Source organism: Saccostrea cucullata, unplaced genomic scaffold, assembly GCF_032062105.1.
Source record: "Saccostrea cucullata isolate Sc308-1 unplaced genomic scaffold, CSIRO_AGI_Scuc_v1 ctg554, whole genome shotgun sequence".
NCBI classification, from domain to species: domain Eukaryota; kingdom Metazoa; phylum Mollusca; class Bivalvia; order Ostreida; family Ostreidae; genus Saccostrea; species Saccostrea cuccullata.
Window position 1 is genome coordinate 342,748 of NW_026931577.1, and position 24,055 is coordinate 366,802.

The window sequence follows — 24,055 nt, forward strand, 5'->3', positions numbered from 1 at the left end:
TTTGCTTCTTGGTAAACGTAAGAAAAAATCAAGAATAATGATCATACATCAGCTCAACCAATCATTTTCCATTAAAGTATATTTGTATAAGAACAGATATTTTCCCATTACTATCAACTGAAAATAGATCATGATTTCTTAAAAAGTATAATTAAAAAATAACAGACCTAACTCTGTAAAAAAGACGGATGAGAAATTTAATATGTGGAGATAAGACAGTATTCAAGCTCATATCTTCCTTAAACATTACAAACTAGTAGCAGAGCAAACACTGATCGCTAAAACATCAGAAGTAGGATCAGGTACCATGGAGGAGTGAGCATCCCTAGCCAACCGGTCAGACCCGTGGTGTACTTCATGTCATGATCGGAAAAAAGCAGAAAAATCTGTCGACAATTCAGAGTGTAAATAATGGCCTAACAATAAGTATGAAAAATATCAGTCTTTGACTTAATAATTGATTGTATTTGTTGATATCATTTTATTGACCATAGAACTTGAGAACGAAATGACTTTAAACGAGCCTGTTGATTAGTTGATAATCTTGTTTCATCTTATATGACTCGAAAAATATTTGCAATTACAAATTGACGATAAAAGATCTAGGGATATGCATTATTCCAAACAAAGTCAGAAAATAGCGTATATATGTTGTAGGATTGAAGAATGAGTTTTGGAAAAATTTGAGATTCATTGTAGTTTTGACAATCAAGCAATACTTTTTGGTAAATATGAGAACAGGAATAGATGTTAATTACAAAACTTGATAATACTTATTGTAAAACAATTTTTTTTTGCTTGTAGATATAAAAGTGTTCAAAAATCAAATATTGATATTTTATTAAAGAGGATTATAGACAGAGTTTTATAGAACAGGTTTTGTTATTACAAAGTTGTAGATATGTGGAATATGAAAGACACTGGAAAAAATCTGTGTTGTACTACTTTAAAAAATCCATCTATTTTTATGATGAAATGTAATTATGTGCTAACTCTAAGGATTTACATTATTTGATTGCAAATATATGAATGCATTTTTCTACTACTGCTGAAACCCCCCCCCCCCCCATCTTTTTTTAATAAAACAATTTTCACGGCTACAAGTAAACTGTGTACTTTTGTAAAAGGACAAAATTATCAAGAAATTCACCGTGTACATGTATACGTGTTTACTGTATACGGGGAAATTTTCGCTCCCGTTTTATTTTCGCCCCTTTCGCCCAACCCTCATTTGGGCGAATTTAAAACGGGGCGAATTCAAAGAATACAGTACAATTTCTTAAATAAAACTAGGACTGGGCGAAGTTAAAACGGGGCAAAAATGTTTGCAAGAGTGAAAGGGCGAAAATAATACGGGGCGGAAATAACCCTGTATACAGTATATGTTTTGCTGACATATATATAGTTTGCTTTGTATACTTGTGAAAGCCAATAAAAAAATTAAATAGCTGTAATTTTTACAAACTTGAATTTAATGAGTTTTACACAAATTCATAAAATTAACTTTGTATGAAATATCGAACATGCCCTTGCACTAGTGAAGTTCATGTGACCTAAATATTGCAGGCTTAACTCCTATCATCACCTCACGTGACGTTTAAATAAAAAAAATCTAATCGTTCTTAACATGTAATTATTAATCATAATTACATTTTCAGTCATTAAAAAAACTACTTAAATGAAATGCTATTTCGATTAAGAATGTACTTCCTATCAAAAACAAGTGTTATGATTTCCATTGGGCACATTTTAAAATTACGTGTTCGTATACCGCTGTGGATAAAAGGGGATCTAAAAGAATCCACATACTAATTCCCTAAAAGTCAGGATCTACATACTTAGTGAGGGAGTATTTCCATAGTGTTTATTCAAATAAACCTAAATTTAAATGACGCTCAATGAATATTTGCACTTATTTAAGCACTCCATATTTTTTATCCCTTATTCGGCTTATTTCTATAAAAGCTATAGGATATGGATTTTTTTTATATATGTTGCTTAACATTATGATTTTTAAATTATTGCTTGGGGACTTTTGTGTAGTTAAACAAATATAAAAAGAAATAATATTCTTTTTATTTTCAGTGTTGATTTTTGAAATGAATAACATTAAAATTTCTTTAAAAGTGTCATTATAAGGAAGTTTGCATAAATAAATGAAAACATTTATTTAAGCTGGAAAGGGGTTTAAATCTCTATATATCAAGTACATTTCAATTTCAAATGAAAACAGGAAAAAAATATATCTATAAGACCTTGACAATTAGCTACAACTTCATATTTCTAAAAGTGAAGACAAATACAAATATTCCAAATGTTTCAAATCATATTTAACGGTGATCCAGATAATACCAGAAGCATGCATGGGGCAGTGGTCAATGTTTTTTGTACTGGAATTGCTAAGTAAAGGGTGAATTCTTTTGTTTTAGGGTTTCGAGTCCCTCTTGGAGCCGTTAGTTCAACCTTATCGAAAGACGGCCCCTTGTCACAAGTCTTATGAAGAAATGTTTGCGGAAAGCTTCATAAAATCGATTTGGAGGAGAACATACATTTTGTAATTTTAACCTTACAATTCAAATTTTAAAAAACATAATAAGAAAGTATAGCTGTATATTATTGCTTATTCACATTATCTGTCAAAAAAATACCCGATCTATATCACAATACCTAAAGCTACATCCTTTTTAAAACATCTTTGAAAAAAAAAACTATTTTTAATAACTCGAAGATGAAAATCTTTGATTTTAAGGAGATTAAATGTGTAATATTTAAACAATGATATTTAAACATATGAAAATTGAATGCTGCATACGTAGTTTGTAATTCAAAGAGGGAAATACTGAAAACAAGGATCAACCAAAATGTTGATAACTTGGTACATGTTTATATATGAAGGGTTTTATAAAAAGCAGTGCACATGCTAAACAAATGTGTTCAAAGTACAAAACCACTTTCCTCAAATGGTTATACATGTAGAAGTGCATGTTATGAAATAATTAGCATTGGATAGATACATATTTGGTAAAAATATAAAGTATCTTCTAGTCTGCGCTCAATATTTTCTGGAAGAAAAACTGCTTAAAAATAAGCAGTTTTATACAAATTATGCTAAAATTGCGGGAAAACGTGAACTTTATGATGTCATATTTCTAAATTAACGGCATTTTGATCAAATTAAAAATGACTAATAAAGGTCCAATGTATAGCTGTACAAAGTAAAGCTTTATAAAAATTAAAATTAAGATATGCATTTTAAGGGGCCATTTCAGACACTTATCATATATTGCGTTTTGACTTTCAGTTTTGAGAATTGAAAGTGAAGTATTTAGAAATAAGATGAAGACTGAGTTTGTTTCTTGGTAAACGTAAGAAAAAATCGAAAATAATGATCATACATCAGCTCAAACAATCATTTTCCATTAAAGTAGTTTTGTACAAGAACAGATATTTTCCCATTTCTATCAACTGAAAATAGATCATGATTTCTTAAAAAAAATAATTAAAAAATAACAGACCTAACTCTGTAAAAAAGACAGATAAGAAATTTAATATGTGGAGATAAAACAGTATTCAAGTTCATATCTTCCTTAGATATTACAAACTAGTAGCAGAGCAAACACTGATCGCTAAAACATCAGAAGTAGGATCAGGTTCCATGGAGGAGTGAGCATCCCTTGCCAACCGGTCAGACCCGTCGTGTACTCCATGTCATGATCGGAAAAAAGCAGAAAAATCTGTCGACAATTCAGAGTGTAAATAATGGCCTAACAATAAGTATGAAAAATGTCAGTCTTTGACTTAATAATTGATTGTATTTGTTGATATCATTTTATTGACCATAGTACTTGAGAACGAAATGGCTTTAAACGAGCCTGCTGATTAGTTGATAATCTTGTTTCATCTTATATGACTTGAAAAATATTTGCAATTACAAATTGATGATAACAGATCTAGGGATATGCATTATTCCAAACAAAGTCAGAAAACAGCGTATATATGTTGTAGGATTGAAGAATGAGTTTTGGAAAAATTTGAGATTCATTGTAGTTTTGACAATCAAGCAATACTTTTTGGTAAATATGAGAACAGGAATAGATGTTAATTACAAAACTTGATAATACTTATTGTAAAACAATTTTTTTTTGCTTGTAGATATAAAAGTGTTCAAAAATCAAATATTGATATTTTATTAAAGAGGATTATAGACAGAATTTTATAGAACAGGTTTTGTTATTACAAAGTTGTAGATATGTGGAATATGAAAGACACTGGAAAAAATCTGTGTTGTACTACTTTAAAAAATCCATCTATTTTTATGATGAAATGTAATTATGTGCTAACTCTAAGGATTTACATTATTTGATTGCATGATTGCAAATATATGAATGCATTTTTCTACTACTGCTGCTGAACCCCCCCCCCCATATTTTTTTAATAAAACAATTTTCACGGCTACAAGTAAACTTTGTACTTTTGTAAAAGGACAAAATTATCAAGTGAGCTTCCTTAATTGAAAACATTTGAAAGATGAAAGTAAATGAAGAAAAATACTCTACCATGAAATATTTTTCGAATAAAGAAAATAGTGCAGCATATAGATTCAAGAGCAAATCATTTTAACTGTAATAAATCGTATAAGTAAAATATCCACGTATAAAAGAATTGTGTCGGACCTTGTGGTATCTTTAATTTTAAGCTCAATAGTATATATCGTGTCGACATATAAAAAGAACTTTGCAGAACATGTTCAATGTAATATACTATAAATATATTTAGAAATTCTATTATCTGAAGCATCTGATAAGCCCACTGAAATACGATGGAGTCACAGGATGACCTCAAGATTTCTCCTAGACATAAATGTTTAAATCTAATAGAAGCAATCTAAAATTCTTTTGCCTAGAACTTAAGACGGTCAATATCGGGGAAAAAAAATTACATGGAACCATCAGCATGTAGTGCATATTTCTGCTAAAAGGAAAAAAGAAAATATTAACATAATTATCAACATCAAATCTTAATGGAAGCAGCATTATATACATTAATTACATATTCAATAACTCCTGGATCGAAAAAGTCCCTTCAAACATGTTTAAAAAAAAACAATTAAAAATCGTTCACACAGAAATTTGAACGGAAAACATATTTTTATTATTTTGAGTATTATAATACAGACATTGACATTTATACATAACAATTTATACATTTAAATCTACGAGAGCCCAGAAGGCTCATTCGAGATTCAAGATACGAGATTCGAAATACGAAATTCAAGATTCGAGGTACGAGATTCAAGATTCGAGATTCGAGATTCGACATTCAATATCTAAACTGACCAATCAAAATGCTCAGTAGACAATGGTTAAATAATTAACCAATCAGGTTTTGTCTTTTAATTCGTTAATACAAATCATGTGGTGCAATGGATGCAAAAGTTAAACGGATCACAGTCAACAGAAAAGATGATGAATATACATTCATCATCTTCAATGATATATTTACCATAGCGGAATTGGGTAAGTAAACTTTTTATGATCATTATGTCAATAAGATTCGCTTGTTAGAATTTGCTCAAACCGATAATAGGTTATATTTGATTATTTCTGAGTGAGGGTGTCCTATTTTCCCGCGCATAACACATAACATGTGCTAAGGTGATTTTCAGAATCTGAATGTCTTGTGTGTTTTCACTTTTACTAATTCGGATCTTAGCTGCAATAATGCATCCCTCTTCGATTTATTAAGCTGATGTTTTCTGGAGAGGGCTATAATATTCTTCAGCATCTCCGTAATATATTTTTAAATATGGGCGACTGCAGGCAAAATAAATTGTTTTTACATTCAATTAACTTCTAATAAAACGAAATTTTTATTCACTGTCAATAACACAGTCCCTTAAACGCGAAAATCGTGTGAAAATATGTTTTTTTAACCTTATTTGGGACTGTACATACTAATATACTTGAATTTGGATCGGGCTTGACATTCCTAATATTTGGATTAAGTATGGCGCCTAATGTGAAGTGGATAAATTTTGGGAAGAAATAATAAGTTATTTGGATGTGCCCTTAAAATTGATATCGAAATCGGAAACGGGAAGATGGGCTTACGCGTAGCTAATGTGCTTAGAGCAGTGGACGCAAGAACTCGCAGTCCGCTGAGCCTGAGACTCTCGATACACGGCCTTATATATTGTGTGAGTACATAAATAAAAGAAATGGTCAGCCAACCATGGAATGTTAAAGTACACCTTTTTGGATAAAATAACAGATGATAAACCTATCAGATAACATTTAAGATATAAGGTTATGGAATTAAAGGCAATATGATCAACAAGTGTAAATAAAATTGACTTAAACAGGTCCAGTCCAAAGTAGCTACGTAGGTATTTCAACCAACCCAAAGTAGCTATTTTTACCTACTTTTTGTATTATCTAGTCTACATTTTGTGGCCAGAGACTGAATGGCGCAACATGTTGAATACCATATTTTTTTTATACAGTCACACTAATGATGAATACGACAAAATTTGGTCCAAAAACTGATTACTTCCTGAATTGGCAATTTTACATTAGTTTCTATACAAATTGATAATATATACGAAGTAATCATTTCTTGGTCAAATTTTTGTCATATCCATCATCAGTGTGTCTGTATCAAGAAATTTGGACTCACCATGTTGCGCTGTTCCTGCATTTGACCACAAAATACAAGTAAAGCAGAAAGTAGGTAAAAATAGCTACTTTGGGTAGGCTTAAATACTTATGTAGCTATTAAAACGTAGCTATTAATAGCTACATAGGAAGAAATAGTCTTTGGACTGGACCTGTTAAAACATGATGTATGCAGGTACACATAACATGTAAACTATGGACTTAAAGAAAATACATACTATCTTTGTTCTATGTAGCGAATTTTAATGGTTATTCTTAGATAACTTCAACTTTTTAGATTGAAGTTGATTGATTCACCAGCTTGTACATTTTGTTTAAGTGACATAGAAACAATTGACCATTTGTTTGTAGAATGTTTTAAAGTAAAAGATTTATGGTGTAGGATTGAAGAATGGGTTTTGGAAAAATTTGAGATTCATTGTAATTTTGACAAACAAACAATACTTTTTGGTAAATATGAGAACAGGAATATATGTTAATTACAAAACTTGATAATACTTATTGTAAAACAATATTTTTTTGCTTGTAAATATAAAAGTGTTCCAAAATTAAATATTGATATTCAATTAAAGAGGATTATAGACAGAATTTTTATAAAAAAGGTTTTGTTATTACAAAGTTGTAGATATGTGGAATATGAAAGACACTGAAAAAAAATCTGTGATGTACTACTTTAAAAAAAACCATCTATTTTTATGATGAAATGTAATTATGTGCTAACTCTAAGGATTTACATTATTTGATTGCAAATATATGAATGCATTTTTCTACTACTGCTGACCCCCCCCCCTCCTCTTTTTTTTTAATAAAACAACTTTCACGGTTACTGGTAAACTTTGTACTTTTGTAAAAGGACAAAATTATCAAGAAATTCACCGTGTACATGTATATGTGTTTATATGTTTTGTTTATATATATATAGTTTGCTTTGTATACTTGTGAAAGCCAATAAGAAATTAATAGCTGTAATTTTTACAAACTTGAATTTAATGAGTTTTACACAAATTCATAAAATTAACTTTGTATTAAATATCTAACATGCCCTTGCACTAGTGAAGTTTATGTGACCTAAATATTGCAGGCTTAACTCCTATCATCACCTCACGTGACGTCTAAATAAAAAAAATCTAATCGTTCTTAACATGTAATTATTAATCATAATTACATTTTCAGTCATTAAAAAACTACTTAAATGAAATGCTATTTCTATTAAGAATGTACTTTCTATCACAAACGAGTGTTATGATTTCCATTGGGTACATTTAAAAACTACGAGTTCGTATACCGCTGTGGATAAAAGGGGATCTAAAAGAATCCACATACTAATTCCCTAAAAGTCAGGATCTACATACTTAGTGAGGGAGTATTTCCATAGTATCTATTTCAAATGAACCTAAATTTTAATGACGCTCAATGAATATTTGCACTTATTTAAGCACTCCACACTTTTTATCCCTTATTCGGCTTATTTTATAAAAGCTATAGAATATGTATTTTTTTATATGTATGTTGCTTAACATTATGATTTGTCAATTATTGTTTGGGGACTTTTGTGTAGTTAAACAAATATATAAAGAAATAGCATTCTTTTTTTTCAGTGTTGATTTTTGAAATGAATAACATTAAAATTTCTTTAAAAGTGTCATTATAAGGAAGTTTGCATAAATAAATGAAAACATTGATTTAAGCTGGAAAGGGGTTTAAATCTCTATATATCAAGTACATTTCAATTTCAAATGAAAACAGGAAAAAAATATATCTATAAGACCTTGACAATAGCTACAACTTCATATTTCCAAAAGTGAAGACAAATACAAATATTCTTAATGTTTCAAATCATATTTAACGGCGATCCAGATAATAACAGAAGCATGCATGGGGCAATGGTCAATGTTTTTTGTACTGGAATTGCTAAGTAAAGAGTGAATTCTTTTGTTTTAGGGTTTCGAGTCCCTCTTGGAGCCGTTAGTTCAACCTTATCGAAAGTCGGCCCCTTGTCACAAGTCTTATGAAGAAATGTTTGCGGAAAGCTTCATAAAATCGATTTGGAGGAGAACATACATTTTGTAATTTTAACCTTACAATTCAAATTTTAAAAAACATGATAAGAAAGTATAGCTGTATATTATTGCTTATTCACATTATCTGTCAAAAAATACCCGATCTATATCACAATACCTAAAGCTACATCCTTTTTAAAACCTCTGTGAAAATTTAAAAAAAACTATTTTTAATAACTCGAAGATGAAAATCTTTGATTTTAAGGAGATTAAATGTTTAATATTTAAACAATGATATTTAAACATATGAAAAAATGAATGCTGCATACGTAGTTTGTAATTCAAAGAGGGAAATACTGAAAACAAGGATCAACGAAAATGTTGATAACTTGGTACATGTTTATATACGAAGGGTTTTATAAAAAGCAGTGCACATGCTAAACAAATGTGTTCAAAGTACAAAACCACTTTCCTCAAATGGTTATACTTGTAGAAGTGCATGTTATGAAATACAGATTTACATGTTCTCATGCACAGAACAAAGTGATTTTCTAGTTTTGCTTTGCTAAAAGGCGACAAACTAAATTCATATTTTAGACTTCTATGCTATACAATTATGTACTAAATCTATCTTCTAATTTCATTGAAGTTCACCGTTATCCAAGAAACCCTCACAACTCTAGTATATCTTTACTCTCTCTTTATTTTGAATTACAAATTATAAGTTTTTTTCAGATCTACTTTTTACATGCTGACATCTGTAAGTTTTCTCATGCAACTACAGATCAGATCTATAAAGTAAGAGAGTTCATGTAGTAAAAACAATAAAGGCATAATTTCTACAAATCACTCGATAATACCTTTACGTTTTGTTGTCTTGTTCCCAGCTAATATGTAACATGCTGACAAAGAGGCCAGCCACAGTTTAAAAAACAGATCCAGTTATCATCGTTTGTTTTTTATACGTATATATTACTTATACTTTATATCATGTTTTCAGTTTTCAAAACTGAATAATTTTTATTCTTACATAAAAGGATAGATTTGGTATGTTCTTTAAAGTGTTGCTATATAAACATTAATCCTTAAATTAACCTCTTCTTTTGATGTCCCGGCATTGTTACTGCTTCAGAGAACAATACAAGCTAAACACTTAAGGGATTCAGATAAATGAGTATATATATGAAATAAATCCTATCCTCTACTGACTGAAAACAATGATATCCAAACATACAGGCCGGCTACTTGTTCTATCAGCATTTGTGGCACTTTGTGCTTTAGTGCTGTTACCCGTTGAAGCAGAGGGTGGTAAGGTCTATTATAACATTGAATGGTTAATGTTTTGATCAATTGATCGATTGTTAATTGCTAAATGTTCAATTCCAGATTTTGTCACTAAGTTTTGAAGTAATTGTTCGCTACCTTTCATGAAACTGAAAAAATAACTCTAAGGTGCAATGATGGAAAAGGATGTCAATGTACATGTAATTACCATCGTTTATAGGATGCATTTGGGATTTTTAAAGCATTTACCATGCTTTTGTATTTGCTGTATCTTTTTTTAAACTTATTATATTTTTAATGGTTATTTCATTTCTTTTTAAGGTTATGCATCTGTAAATAAAGTAAGTAATTTTTTTTAATGTTATTTCTTTTTTATATATACATTTCATTTTTCCTTACAATTTAAAAGTCCTAAAAAATGAATTGTCAATAGGAAATGAATTGCAATATATAAAATCAAGAAACAATTTTCTTTCTTCCTCTTCAACTAGGCTTACCAAAAAAGTGGAGTGAAGAGTAATCACCCTTTTCACAATTTCCGCGTATACCCACGCCGTCACTTTCACGTTGACTATCCCAGAAAATTCAGGGGCCTCCGAGAATCCCTAGGGAAAGCGAGGGGTAAATATAGATTTGTACGAAAAAAAGGTTATGGAAAAAGATTAAAGAAATCCCGAGGAATACCGAAGGGCAAGTACAGATTTGGGAAAAGGAAGAGATATGGAAAATATCGTGGAATAAAGAAACTCCGAAGAATAGTAAAAGGCAGATACAGGTTTGGGAAAAGGAAGGGATTAGGAAAATATCGTGGAATAAAGAAATTCCGAAGAATAGCAAAAGGCAGATACAGGTTTGGTAAAAGGAAGGGATTAGGAAAATATCGTGGAAAAAAGATATTCCGAAGAATAGCAAAGGGCAGATACAGGTTTGGGAAAAGAAAGGGATTAGGAAAATATCGTGGACTTAAGAAATTTCGCTTGGGTAGGGGAAAGTACAACTTCAGAAGGAGGTGGCGGAATAGTATTCGCAGAGGTATTCGAAAACCCCGACGACATGGAAAGGGAAGGTATGGAAAGAAGAAAATAAGTCAAAGAGGATATGGGCGAAAATACGGGGAACTAAAAAAGTACTTTCCTGGAAAGAAGAACAAAGGAAATGGAAAGTTTCGAAAAAGCAATATCACGAAGAAGAAATTGGATAAGAACTGTTAGATAAATGTAGATTTATACATAAATTATGAATAATGTTGTGTGTTGTCTCGTAATGATAAGATTAAATAAAAGGAATTATCTAACATATCAAATCTTATCTCAGAATATTATTGTAAAAAGATATTAGAGAAGCTTTATGTTGTGCAGTATAATGTACAATATAATATTACTCATCATATATTATAATTTGAGCAAAACGTATATTGTAGTATTTGTATAATTTCCTTTAAAAATTGGCACTCTCCAATAGCCCGCCCGCCTCCAAAAAAAACAATAAAAATCCCAGTCAACTTCCTTAATTGAAAACATTTGAAAGATGAAAGTAAATGAAGAAAAATACTCTACCATGAAATATTTTTCGAATAAAGAAAATAGTGCAGCATATAGATTCAAGAGCAAATCATTTTAACTGTAATAAATCGTATAAGTAAAATATCCACGTATAAAAGAATTGTGTCGGACCTTGTGCTATCTTTAATTTTAAGCTCAATAGTATATATCGTGTCGACATATGAAAAGAACTTTGCAGAACATGTTCAATGTAATATACTATAAATATATTTAGAAATTCTATTATTTGAAGCATTTGATAAGCCCACTGAAATACGATGGAGTCACAGGATGACCTCAAGATTTCTCCTAGACATAAATGTTTAAATCTAATAGAAGCAATCTAAAATTCTTTTGCCTAGAACTTAAGACGGTCAATATCGGGGAATGAAAAATTACATGGAACTATCAGCATGTAGTGCATATTTCTGCTAAAAGGAAGAAAGAAAATATGAACATAATTATCAACATCAAATCTTACTGGAAGCAGCATTATATACATTAATTACATATTCAATAACTCCTGGATCGAAAAAATCCCTTCAAACATGTTTAAAAAAAAATTCAAAATCTTTAACACAGAAACTTGAACGGAAAACATATTTTTATTATTTCGGGTATTAATACAGTCATTGACATTTATACATAACATTAAATCATCTTAAAACAGTAAAACACACCTATAGCAAACATGCTTATAATGAATTGAATTGACGCTTACGATTACGCTTACGGATTTGTTCGTCTCTGGCACTTTGATATAAGCCTGTACTGTATTATGAATATAAAGATCACGTGAACAACAAAAAGGCTCTTCTATACATAAAAAATTAAGAAGAAATAAAACTTTACAAAAATATTGCGTGTAAAATTTAACATATTAGAAATCAAATCAGAATGCAAGTATTCTACGATGGTAAGGATTCGATCACTTTTTATAGTCTTGTAACAAGGGTTATTATTTCAGTATATAAGCAAAGCCCCAATAATGTGGGTTAAAGATGTTTGAAAGACAACGCCACAATAAATGGTGGTATGCGTATAAGTTTACAATATCATTATAAAGGCCATAGAATTTACGAAATGCATGCTTTAAACAATAGGATAAAAAAAATCTGAATAATCATTTTATTTTTCTGCTGCTTTGGATTAAATATTGGGTGTACTCAGAGCATGATCTCGAGAATTGTTTAAGTTGAGAGATATAAACCTTTTTAAAAACCAAGTTTACGTGAAACATTCCTTAATAAGAAAATTGTATATACATGTGTATTAAGTTAGAAGAGAGAGAGAGGAAGAGAGAGAGTGAGATTCTTATGGTCCTAAGACTTTCACATATGGACCCTTTGCTAGATTTAATGACGTACTTATTATTTTCTTTCATTTTTTAATTACATCCTGATTATTTTATTTTGTAAAAGTGCTTTGTACAGCAAACAATTGTTGATTGCAAGATGAGCACTTTGACTTTTGAATAAAACATATGTTAAACTTTAAAAATAAACACCGAAAAAAAAATGGTTATAGTACATTTACACAATAAACAATATGTGTTTGTGAAACACTATGCCCCCGGTGGCTACAAAGTTCGAAAAGCTTTTTTTAACATGTAGGTCACAGTTTAGGTCACAAGGTATATTTGACCTTGGTGTCATTTGAACGCCCTTACTTAGTGAAATATGCATACCAAATAGGAAGCCTCTATCTTTCTCAGTTTGAAACTTATGGCGAAGGTTAAAGTTGAAACACACAAACAAACAAACAATCAAACAAACAGACAGACAGAACAAAAACAATGTAGGCCTCAGATCTATTGATCTGGGCGCATAAAAATATATTGAGTATAAAAACTAATCATAACGTTCATTTACAGACGCCAGCGTGGCGCAGTGGTTATAACTGTTAAGTAACGAGTTGATCCTCACGTCGCGGGTTCGAAACCCACTGTGGGACGTGGAGACCGGTCCTATAATTCGAGGTCCCGCGTCGGAGTAGATGCTGGCACGAAAAAGACCCCTCACTGCTCAATGGCCGTAAGTGCCAAGTATATGACAAAATTTGTAGTGATGGCGTCTTCAAATGAGTGAAAAATTCTCGAGAGCGACCTTTAACAACATACAAACAAACAAACGTTCATTTACTGTATATACATTCAATGTAAATATATATTTTTCATCTTTGAAAATTGCATTAATTCTGCTTTGTCAAAATGAAGTTTTGTTATTTTATGCATTCAAATATATTCAATTTATTACAACTTTATTCTTTTAAAAACAGAATGGATGGAGTCCTCCCAAAATTAAGCCCGAAGCACGTATACGTACCCATTGCCAAAATTCACTGATTAATTCTTCCTTTCTGAATTTTAATGTACATGTAGATGCATAAGCTGGTTAATATCAAACAAAGCAATGTTAATTTACGATTTTTATAAAATTCGACTATGTAGAAAATGTAATTTACCAAAATGCTTTTACGTTTTGTTGCTGATACTTATTCATTAATTCAATATTTAAATACAAATTTACTAACAAAATTAATTCAATATTTAAAATACAAATTTACTAACAAAAGTGTTAAATACATTTTCTCTCTCTCTCTCTCTCTCTCCCTCTCTCTCTCTCTCTCTCTCTCTCTCTCTCTCTCTTGATTATGTAGATATCATAAATACCTTTAAGTATAACATAAATACCTTGTACATATAAGTACATACACTGTTCGTCCTTCTTCTGGTAAGATTATCTGCATGATTAGTTCATTATTTGTAAAGATCACTGAGCACGATAAAATAGGGAAGGACCAGCTTTTTCTAGCGTCCAAGGACTAACACTCGCAATTTTATTATGGTTAAAACCATCGTTTTAATTTTTACACAAGCTATTGTTTGCAATGTTTCAATCAATGCATGTAAGTACTAAAGTTTTTATCTACATATATGTAATATTATGTGGCATTATCTGCTATCAAGTGTCTAACTTGGGGAATTTAATTTCTATATTTAGAAATAATTTACAAATTAAAAAGAACATTTTTTTTCCAAAATCGGTTTGTAAATGATACCTATTATACAATGATATTCGTATTTTTTTCTATTGAATATATTATTTACACGTGTAGGGTATAATTTAAAAAAAACATAATTCTATCCTTTCTAAATATTTTTACTACATGTACAGATGGATACCCGGTAAGTATCAATACAGATTTAGCATTAAATATTTTTCCCATGAATCGTATCTTCCTTTAATTTGATCCACCTGTTTATCAAGTTTAAGGGAAGTTTTTTTCTTTTCATTTTGTTATTGAACTGATGTTAATAAGTAATGAAATCTGAACAATTTTGAAATGTACCTATTTTCATATAGTGGGGCAAACGTAGTTTCTCAAAATTATTCTTTATTCCATGAATGTTTTGTATAATAAGTATGTATTATATAATATAATTATGTTTTCTTTTTCTTCATGTCAAAGAATCAGTTCTTTCCAGCCGTTTTTCCTGGAAAGTATGTACTAATAAATCCAAGTTCATCAATTGGAAGAAATAATCAGGCATATTACGACAATTTGAATGGAAAAATTCCTCTCTATGGGAAGTCAAAAGAAAACCATGGAGAAATCCAAGGGCGGATCAAAGGTGGAGTTTTTAGGGAGAAATACTGGTCAAGGAAAACATCCGGGGATTTCCACAAAAATTTGGAGGGAAGCATGGTCAATGGAAAATATAAAGGGCGGAAAGATTTATATAAAGGCACAGTGGTAGGGAAGTCGAATGGTAAATATTATGCAGGGACTTATAAGGGTTACTATAAAGTTAACTTCTTCCAGGGCGCTGTAAAACCAAAAGGCATTATGAGAGATGTCATTCAAAGATTAAGCAATCCAAAATATAGAAGTATGCAAAAGATCGCAAAAAGAGAACACGTCATGTTCCCTGTCAACTATGGACACAGACTGATACCGATTAAACAGAAAGGTATACTCAAAAGTGCACCGAGAAATTCAAGCAAACGAAAGTACCTTTCCACGAAACGTTACCTTAGAAATCTAAATAAAGGAAAATATAAGTACAGACATGATATAGGCCTAACATCGTCAAAACAGAGGTCAAAATACAAGAAGACACCTAAGATTACAAGCAAAGAAAGATATTTAGCAATGCAACGTTTACTGCAGAACATGAACAAACAAAGGTACAGGCCCAAATCAATGAGACTCGACAATCTAAAAAAAATGAAAAGAAAAATCTTCTCCTCTGCTCCTGGGTATCATAGTTCTCATAGAAGAATCTTCAGGAGGCCATTGGGGACATTTAATCCAAAACCCGCCTTTGGAAACATAATTTATCGAATAAGAACACCAAAATACAAATACAAAGGAATTCCTCACGTAATGAGACAAGGTGTTTTAAAACAGAAAAGGCAAAAACAGATTAAGAAGAAGATACCGTTCAACCAAACACACAAGACGAAAACGGCTTCTGGGCAATACAGCAAGGCAAAGTACAAGGCAATGAATCGAATCTTGACGAGGATAAAAAATAAAAGAAGGTATATCACCTCACTGAATAACTTGAAAGGGCAACCTATTTTCCAACCTCCATCTAGTAAAAGGTTTACCAAAAGATACTGGAAGATACCAAAGATGTCTAAAAGTGAGAGGAGGAAGTCGACTCGTAGTGGTAAAAAAGGACAAACTGAGAGGAAGAAGAAATCACGTTTGTATAAACATTTGTTTAAGAGCCTCAACAAGAACAAAGTAAAAAAGAGATTGATGACAAGCTCAAGAAATCAATCTTATGGTGGAAAGAAAACAACGCCTTTGAAGATTTACAGGGGTGGACACCGGCTTTATGACGGAAAGCATAACAAGAACGATATCTTACGTAATAAGCGTAAGATTAAATTGATCCTGTTGTAAATATTAAATTAAAAAGATAAAATCGTAGGGAATAAATCTTTGTCTGATTTTTTTTTTTTTTTTTTTTTTGGTTGCCTTTTTTACACGTTCATTGCAACCTGACGAGAAAATTTATTTTATAATGGAAGCAAGAATATTTCTAATGTCATTAAAAACGAAATTAGAAATATGACACCTGAATATTCAAACTCTGTAACGAATAGTCTTAAAAAGTATATACTGTGTGCTACGAAAGATTTCCTGTACTTAAATTCGGTCTCGGTCGTTCCCCGCAAATCTCTCTCTCTCTCTCTCTCTCTCTCTCTCTCTCTCTCTCTCTGATTGATTGTTTGTTGCTATATGGCCATTTGAGATTTTTTTTTTGATCTAAAGACTCTGAATATGAGTTTTAAATTTTATATTACAGCAAATATGTCGTTTTAATGTCATATTTCTGCTGTTTAACAAAAAAGAAATAGTGGATATTTCTGCGTTTACATCTTTTACGCAGTTTGTAAAAGAAAACAAAAAAAACCCAACTCCATTGTAAGAAATACTAATGTAAAAAGACAGGTTATATGCAACGTTGAACAAACTTCATCGTATCTTTTTAGCAGATAAATTTTGTCTCGTTCAACAACAAGTTAATCATGATACATATGCATATTTTCCATTTTTTATTATTAACTCAAACAAATTATAGTGAAGAAAAATGTAGGAGTATACTTTTTCAATGTTTGACATGGGACATTTGAAAAGTCCTTAAGAAAACTCAAGTGTTGTATTTAAGCGACTCTCTCTCTCTCTCCCTCTCTCTCTCTCTCTCTCTCAATTATCATTAAAAGTTTAAAAACACAGACATAAAAGTGCAGAATATAAGATTCAATCATATGCAACGTTCAATGAGTTAAAGACTTTTATGAGACTTGATTACTAAACATTAAATTGCACATACAGTAAGTCAAACATACAGTGTGAGTCAAACATTTGAATCACCTGTTTCTAGCAGGTGGAATCCACATTCAATGGCACTAAATGATCCTTGGCAATGTTAATTTTTACACAACCATCGACCAATCGGGGAGTAAATAGGACATCATCTAACACTGAACACTTCGTCGTGTTCGAATTGAATTGCAAGAAGTCCTTGCAGGGTTTCTTATTCTCGATTACACCTCCTACGATTACCACGTTTCCGTTATGTTCAACAACTCCAAAATGAGTTCTTTGAAAATTTTCAAAACGCGTGACAAACTTACAAGAAGCCTTTGACGAATCCGTCTCCTCAAAATACTCGATGATGCGCCCATCGTAAATGATTAAAAACATTCGATCATTGAAAACGCATGATCTTGTCAATTTACAAGCCATTGGAATCTTCACGGTCAAGAGAACGCTTGTTTTCGTTTTCATATCGTAACACTGAATGGCGGAAGTATCTGTTCTGGTATTTTCTTCTCCTCCAAAGGTGTATATTTTATCATTTCGGACAATGGCGGCAAAACAGCTCAAAGGAAGGACAAGCTCCCCATCTGGTTCCCAGCGACGTTCTGATATGACGTATTTTTCCACACTTTTGAGCATTTGATTCCCCGCCCCGCCGTCGCTATCGTACCCTCCAAGAACGTAAATCGCATCAGTTACCGCAACACTTGCATGTCTCCGTCGGCCATTGATCAAGGAAGGTAACTCCGACCAGACGTTCTGAGTGACGTTGTACCACAGGAAGCTGTTTTGTTTCATTCCTCCGCCGGTGATGTAAATATCATTGTGATACGTCACGGCGGCAAATTCAATTCCTGGGTCGTAAGGGAGGGGAGCTAATTTAAACCACGTCTGCTGCCGGAAACTGTAACAGTACGTCGACGTTGTTCTCGTGTATGGCGGTTTTGTTGCTTCACATCCTCCCAGGACGACTATGACGTTTTCAAGTCGTGACGTTGCACGCAGGCGCATAGCTTTGTTTGCCATTTCGTGTTGTCTTGCCGGAAGAAGATGATAGTACTTGACGTTGTTGATAATTTCCAAGCACTCAGGGTTTTTCTTTATCTCTGGCCTCAGTTCTAATTTGACAAGAAATTCTGGCCTCACAAATGCTAATCTCACTTCTTGCAAGAATTTCACAATATTACTCCTGCCTTTGTTATGGGATAACCAATCAAAAATGATAGCACAAAGGTCCTCTTCTGAAGATACATTCAAATTTTCTTGACTTATGATTTCCAGTATTTCTCTTTCATCTAATCGATAGAACTCCTCTGATTTGGAAACTTCTGGAAAGGTTTCAAGAATTTTACGGAATGCTGTTGTTTTAATTAGATGACAATTGTGAAGAACTGAAACTTTCCACAGATGAATACAATTGTCCACGTTTACATGCGGCTTAAGGTACGTCTCACAAAGCTTTTGTAACGATTTTATCTGAAGGAAAGCTGATGTATGTAAAAGAGTAATGGCAGATTCGACGTCCAAGTCTATCTCTCCAGTATAGATAAAACTCAAAGCTTTCTTGAAAGCAGAAGGATTCATGTCTTCAATATTAACTGTCCCCGTCACACATTCCCGCATACCCGACCCGAACATCGAATCAAAATATGACGACATAGTCGCTAAGACCGTCTTATGGCAGTGAAATGTCTCGTTCTGAACTTGTATTGTGACGTCACTGTGGTCGCCATTAATCCACAACCTCTTCAGTCCGCTGAAAAATGAGTTCACGTAATCCTCTCTCATGTCTAGTTTTCCTGACATCTCCTGGCGTCAGTTTGGCAGCTTGGTTTTAAACCTCGAATCTGAAACGGATATTATGAATATTCATTTATAAATAAAAGTTCCGTATGTTCTAAAGGGTTTATGGAGAGGGACACTTTTGTAAAGAACTGTATTTATGAATTACGTCATGGTTAAGATCGCTAAAATGATACATCTACGAAACGCAATTGGAAAGATAATTCGAAATAGGAAACCATAAAGTATTTCAGAGCTTTTTTTATCTACTTTTTTATTTGATTTTAGATTTTTAGTATAGATTTTAAAACATGTTGCCATTTCTCTTTTGAGGAAGGAAATACTTTTTACATTTAACATTAACAGGTCGTAAACATATTCCAGCAATATATTCCGAAGTTTCAGGAAACATATTGCGTTTCTCACACATAAATATTGTTTTTTGACATGATTCATAAATAATTTCATATCACAGGAGAAATACTATTCAATGTTTCTTTGTCGATAAACGTAGTTTCATTTTTCAACATTAAGAGAAGAGTTGCATTTTTATTAGCATTCAAATAAAAAGTCTCATTTTATTCCAAACACGGTTGAGCAAACGGGTTCAAAAGGTTGTCACTTAATCAGGTAATATTTTCAATGAATAAATACATCGTGTTTTCCATTTTAGGGAAATTTGATATTTATTCGTGGAGTAATTAGATACTTGGGGAAGCATTAAAAGCACGTTCATTTCATGATTCAAGTACATGTGGTAACAATTAACTGGTTTTCTATATAAATTCCCTTGACAGCATTCAGAAATAAGGTCATATTTTAACAATTTACTTGAAGAATTGAATGTTTCAAGAATTTTTTTACAAAATGGTACTCGTTTGATTGCTATGCGCGTATTTTTTCTTTAATGTTTTATCAAAGACACATAAATATGTATTATATACCGATGTTTTTAAAAAATAATAATCCTTTGCCGCCTAATACTGACTTGAAAAGAAAACAATTGGCGATAAAAAGTGTAACAAAGTAAAATCGCTTCATGGTCGCGAGTGTTTACAAGCACGGCCATGCACGGAATTTCCTGAAAGATGAGATAGGGAAAAAAATAGGCAATACACTGCCATCATAATAATAAAATAGTATATTTACATTAGTTGTGTCTATCTTTATACGATGACCATGTCAGCAAATACGATTTATCATTGAGTCAAATGCTGACTGAAGTTTTTCATACTCATTGTTAGTCCATTATTTATACACTGAATTGACTCCGGATTTTTCCGTTATTTTCCGATCATGACAAGGAGTGCATGGCGGGTGTGACCGGTCGGCAGGGGATGCTCACTTCTCCGTGGTACCTGATCCCACCTCTGATGTTTTGAGGTCCGTGTTTGCTCTGCTCCTATTTTGTATTGTTTTATGGACTTTTGAGCATGAAAGCTGTTCGTTGTCTTAATATTTTTATTCATAATCAACTATGAAAATGATTTGAATGGAATGTCATTTTTATGTATACTCTGATATAGAAATGTACAAATGTACAAGATGTAAAGTGACGTCTAATTGAGACTACAGAGGCGTTATTTATGTATATATCACACAAACATGCAAGTAGGCAAATTTTCAATCAAGTGTAAAGAGCGAGCGATTCATGAAATTTGGTTATGTAACAATTCTATGTGATTTATACAGTTAAAAACAGTCCTTGTATTTTTCCTGTTTTGAATGACCAAAACTTACTCCATCCCCCTGTAGTCTCAATGTGACGTCAGTTTGGCGCGAGATTCTCCGTATATAATTCTACGCGGGAATAGCCATCTACTTAGAGCTTGAAAAGATTAATGGTAAATTCATGTTGAATAACTTCGATTTCGTAAAAAAAAAAAATGGTCGTCAGAATCCAGTTTTACGATCTGTGTTACATTAATGTAAAATAAAAATTATTGCTTTTCACGAAAAAATGATTATGCATTTATTTCTTGAAGATACCGAGGATACTGTAAGCACTACTGAGCTAAAACATGACACCCACGACTTCATATAGGTATTACAGCGAAGTCTATGCATTGCTAACTGAAACGCCAAATATGTCATCAAATATCTGGTATTATTCAGCATGAAGATTTCTTGATTAAAGATGAATAGAAAAAAATAATGATTTGCAATGGAAACCAATATATACATGCCTGTGTCTAACTAAAACTTACACTGGGCAGTGACAACTGCTCTATACTATGTACTTAAAAGTTGAAATATGTAGGCATTGTTCTATATTAAAATTACATTGCATAAATATTGCATGTAGTTGAGTGTTACATTAAAACTTTTTACCCCAATAAAAACATTGTCAACCGAGGTGCAGCCGATGTTACACTCAACTACACGCAATATTTATTGTATTATACTGAATGTTTTATACAAATATATATACCAGTGAACCGTGCGTGCATAAATTCTGCAGTCGCTATTTTTTGGAATATCACCCGTCGTCAAGCACTATTGACTGTTGCTATGCTGGAGGGCGTGGCTTGATTATTCAGCGGGTAATAGTGTTTTTTAACAAATAATTCTCGAACAATCAGATTCAACTAATTTACATGAAAGTATATTATCATTGAATACTTATATAGGATAGAGAAACTGGAATCTTTAGCAGATAGATTATCATTGATACATGTATAAGTATATTATTGACCCTTTTTGTCTGTAATGACTCAATCTGTATAAGACAAGAATTTGATTAATAAGAACATCATCATTTAAGGAAACCTTTTTCAAGAAACTTTGAACAGCAAATATGTCACTTTATGACTAACTGTAATGACTCAATCTGTATAAGACAAGAATTTGATTAATAAGAACATCATCATTTAAGGAAACCTTTTTCAAGAAACTTTGAACAGCAAATATGTCACTTTATGACTAACTAAGACTTTTTTGTAGACTAAGTATGAAATACATGTATATTGAGATATCAAACAGTATTCAAGTTCAAAAGTTCATTAAACAATAGTACATAAGTGGAGCAGAGCAAACACGAAGCTACAAAACTTCAGAGGTGGGATCAGGTGCCATGGAGGAGTAACCATCCTCTGCCAACCGGTCACACCCGCTGTGCTCCTTGTCATTTAAGGAAATTTTTGAAAGAAACGTTAGAAAATATTTCACTTTATAAGTAAGATTTTTATACTAAAAAATTATACGAGTTTAAATAACTATGTTGTACAATAATTGTATTGATAAATATGGATGAAAATGATATGTCCTATTGGGGGAGTATCGGTTGGGGGATCCTACATGGAATAGTTTTATCGTTTTCTATATAATTAGGTTTCTGTATTAACTATTTTTTATGCGACATAAATAAAAAAAATGTCCACTATATGAGAGTTAAATGTCTCGAGTTGAGAAGACAATTTTAAAGCACATTCTTCTTTATACTGCAAATATAAATACATGTACATGTTTCCATGGTGATGTTGAAAACTATTTCGGCACACCTTTTCATGTTCATTTAGGTAGAATAAAACCGGAAATCGTTATGAAATTAAGGCAAATACATTATGGTATGATCTGTCAGAAAATTTATATTTAACCATCCTTTTACATGTCCTTGTGCAAGTATAAGAATTGATAAAATTTCATCCAGATATTATAAAAATATAGTAGTAGAACTACGTATACCTCTATGAAAGAACATGTTGGCAGTGTCCTAGGGAACAAAATAAGTTTATTGATTTTTAGGTCGGGCGACGTTAATCATTTATTAATTATGTCGATACATGCTTTTAGCACTGTTATGTATATATTCCCGAATTAGTGTTATTTTTCCTATGTAAAAAATGCATGATGAATTAAAACTTTTCGCTACATTGTATGTATATAAAAGTGTAATTTCAAAAATCATCTTACAAATTCAGTTCGATCCCTGCTCAACATAGAAATTCATTTTGCAAATTGTAAGCACTGTAAGAAATTATCACTGAAAATCAAATATAGAACGCTTTCTGTTTTTGAAATATACGTCTCCTTTTTTTTCCTTTTTTTTTTAAACTTTAGTTAGTAATATCATCATTTTGAATGAAACCGAAAGAGCATGTTATATAATTTCAATCTCTGAAAAAAAATGATTATGTCAACAATAAAAAAACATTTTTAACCTTGCATCGTGGACGATTTTTGAACATAAAGTTAATTTTAGGAACCGCATATGTATGTCCATCATATAAAACAAGGACATACCCTAGGAGAGTGCCAGCCATGTTCTAAATATATATGGTTTATTGCACCTGTTACATCTATGGCGTGTAGGTTTCACGAGACCGGCCGTGCTTTTCACAAACAACTCTCCTTCTACAGAATATAAATCAACTCTTTTGAAGACGGATATTTTTTCCCATGGCGCCAACTACTACAAACTAGTATTGGCACGTATATGTTTATTAAAAAAAAATCCACCAAGCACTTACCCTACCAAAGAACCGTCCTTTCGTTTTCGTTCACACAGTCACGATTTATTTTTTACACAAGTCAGTCACAAACCTTACACGGCGCACTAAGTATGGATTCGAAAAACCTGACCTACTAACAATTATGAAACAGACTTAAGTCCTCTACTAATGTAACAAACCTGGCGTGGATAATCATAGTCATAAAATTTCGTATTCCTTCCGGTTTTGAAACATACACATCAAATAAAACCTGTAAGTTTCCCTCCACGTTAACCTGTTTTGTTGATCAATATCTGTCCATTGAATGTTGGTGTATTGCAGTGTATTATACCTCAGGTTTAAACACATTGTGGGCGCGACCATCCGGTACATATATGTCACGCATAGCTACGAGGCGGTATTTGTTCTATATATATATATATATACAATAAAAAAACTATGCTTAAATCATTAAAATAGTAAAAAAAAGATGCCTTAAGATG

General features: G+C 31.8%; 2 protein-coding genes across 3 annotated transcripts in view; both read right to left on the bottom strand.

The window, feature by feature from the left end:
• The window catches only part of LOC134233039 (hemicentin-1-like), a 145,878-nt gene that overhangs the window by 52,325 nt on the left and 69,498 nt on the right, over window positions 1-24,055 (bottom strand). The window lies entirely within an intron of this gene.
• Window positions 17,008-23,953, bottom strand: LOC134233036 (kelch-like protein 24). Of its 2 annotated transcripts, none has more exons than XM_062715034.1 (2): window positions 23,753-23,953; window positions 17,008-19,187 (listed from the first exon to the last, which is right to left on the bottom strand). In XM_062715034.1, exon 2 carries the CDS (start codon window positions 19,144-19,146, stop codon window positions 17,398-17,400), a length of 1,749 nt encoding a protein of 582 aa, XP_062571018.1. In that variant the 5' UTR covers window positions 19,147-19,187; window positions 23,753-23,953; the 3' UTR covers window positions 17,008-17,397. The 2 variants fall into 2 exon arrangements, with proteins under 2 accessions (XP_062571018.1, XP_062571017.1); XM_062715033.1 differs by lacking the exon at window positions 23,753-23,953 and adding an exon at window positions 23,592-23,744.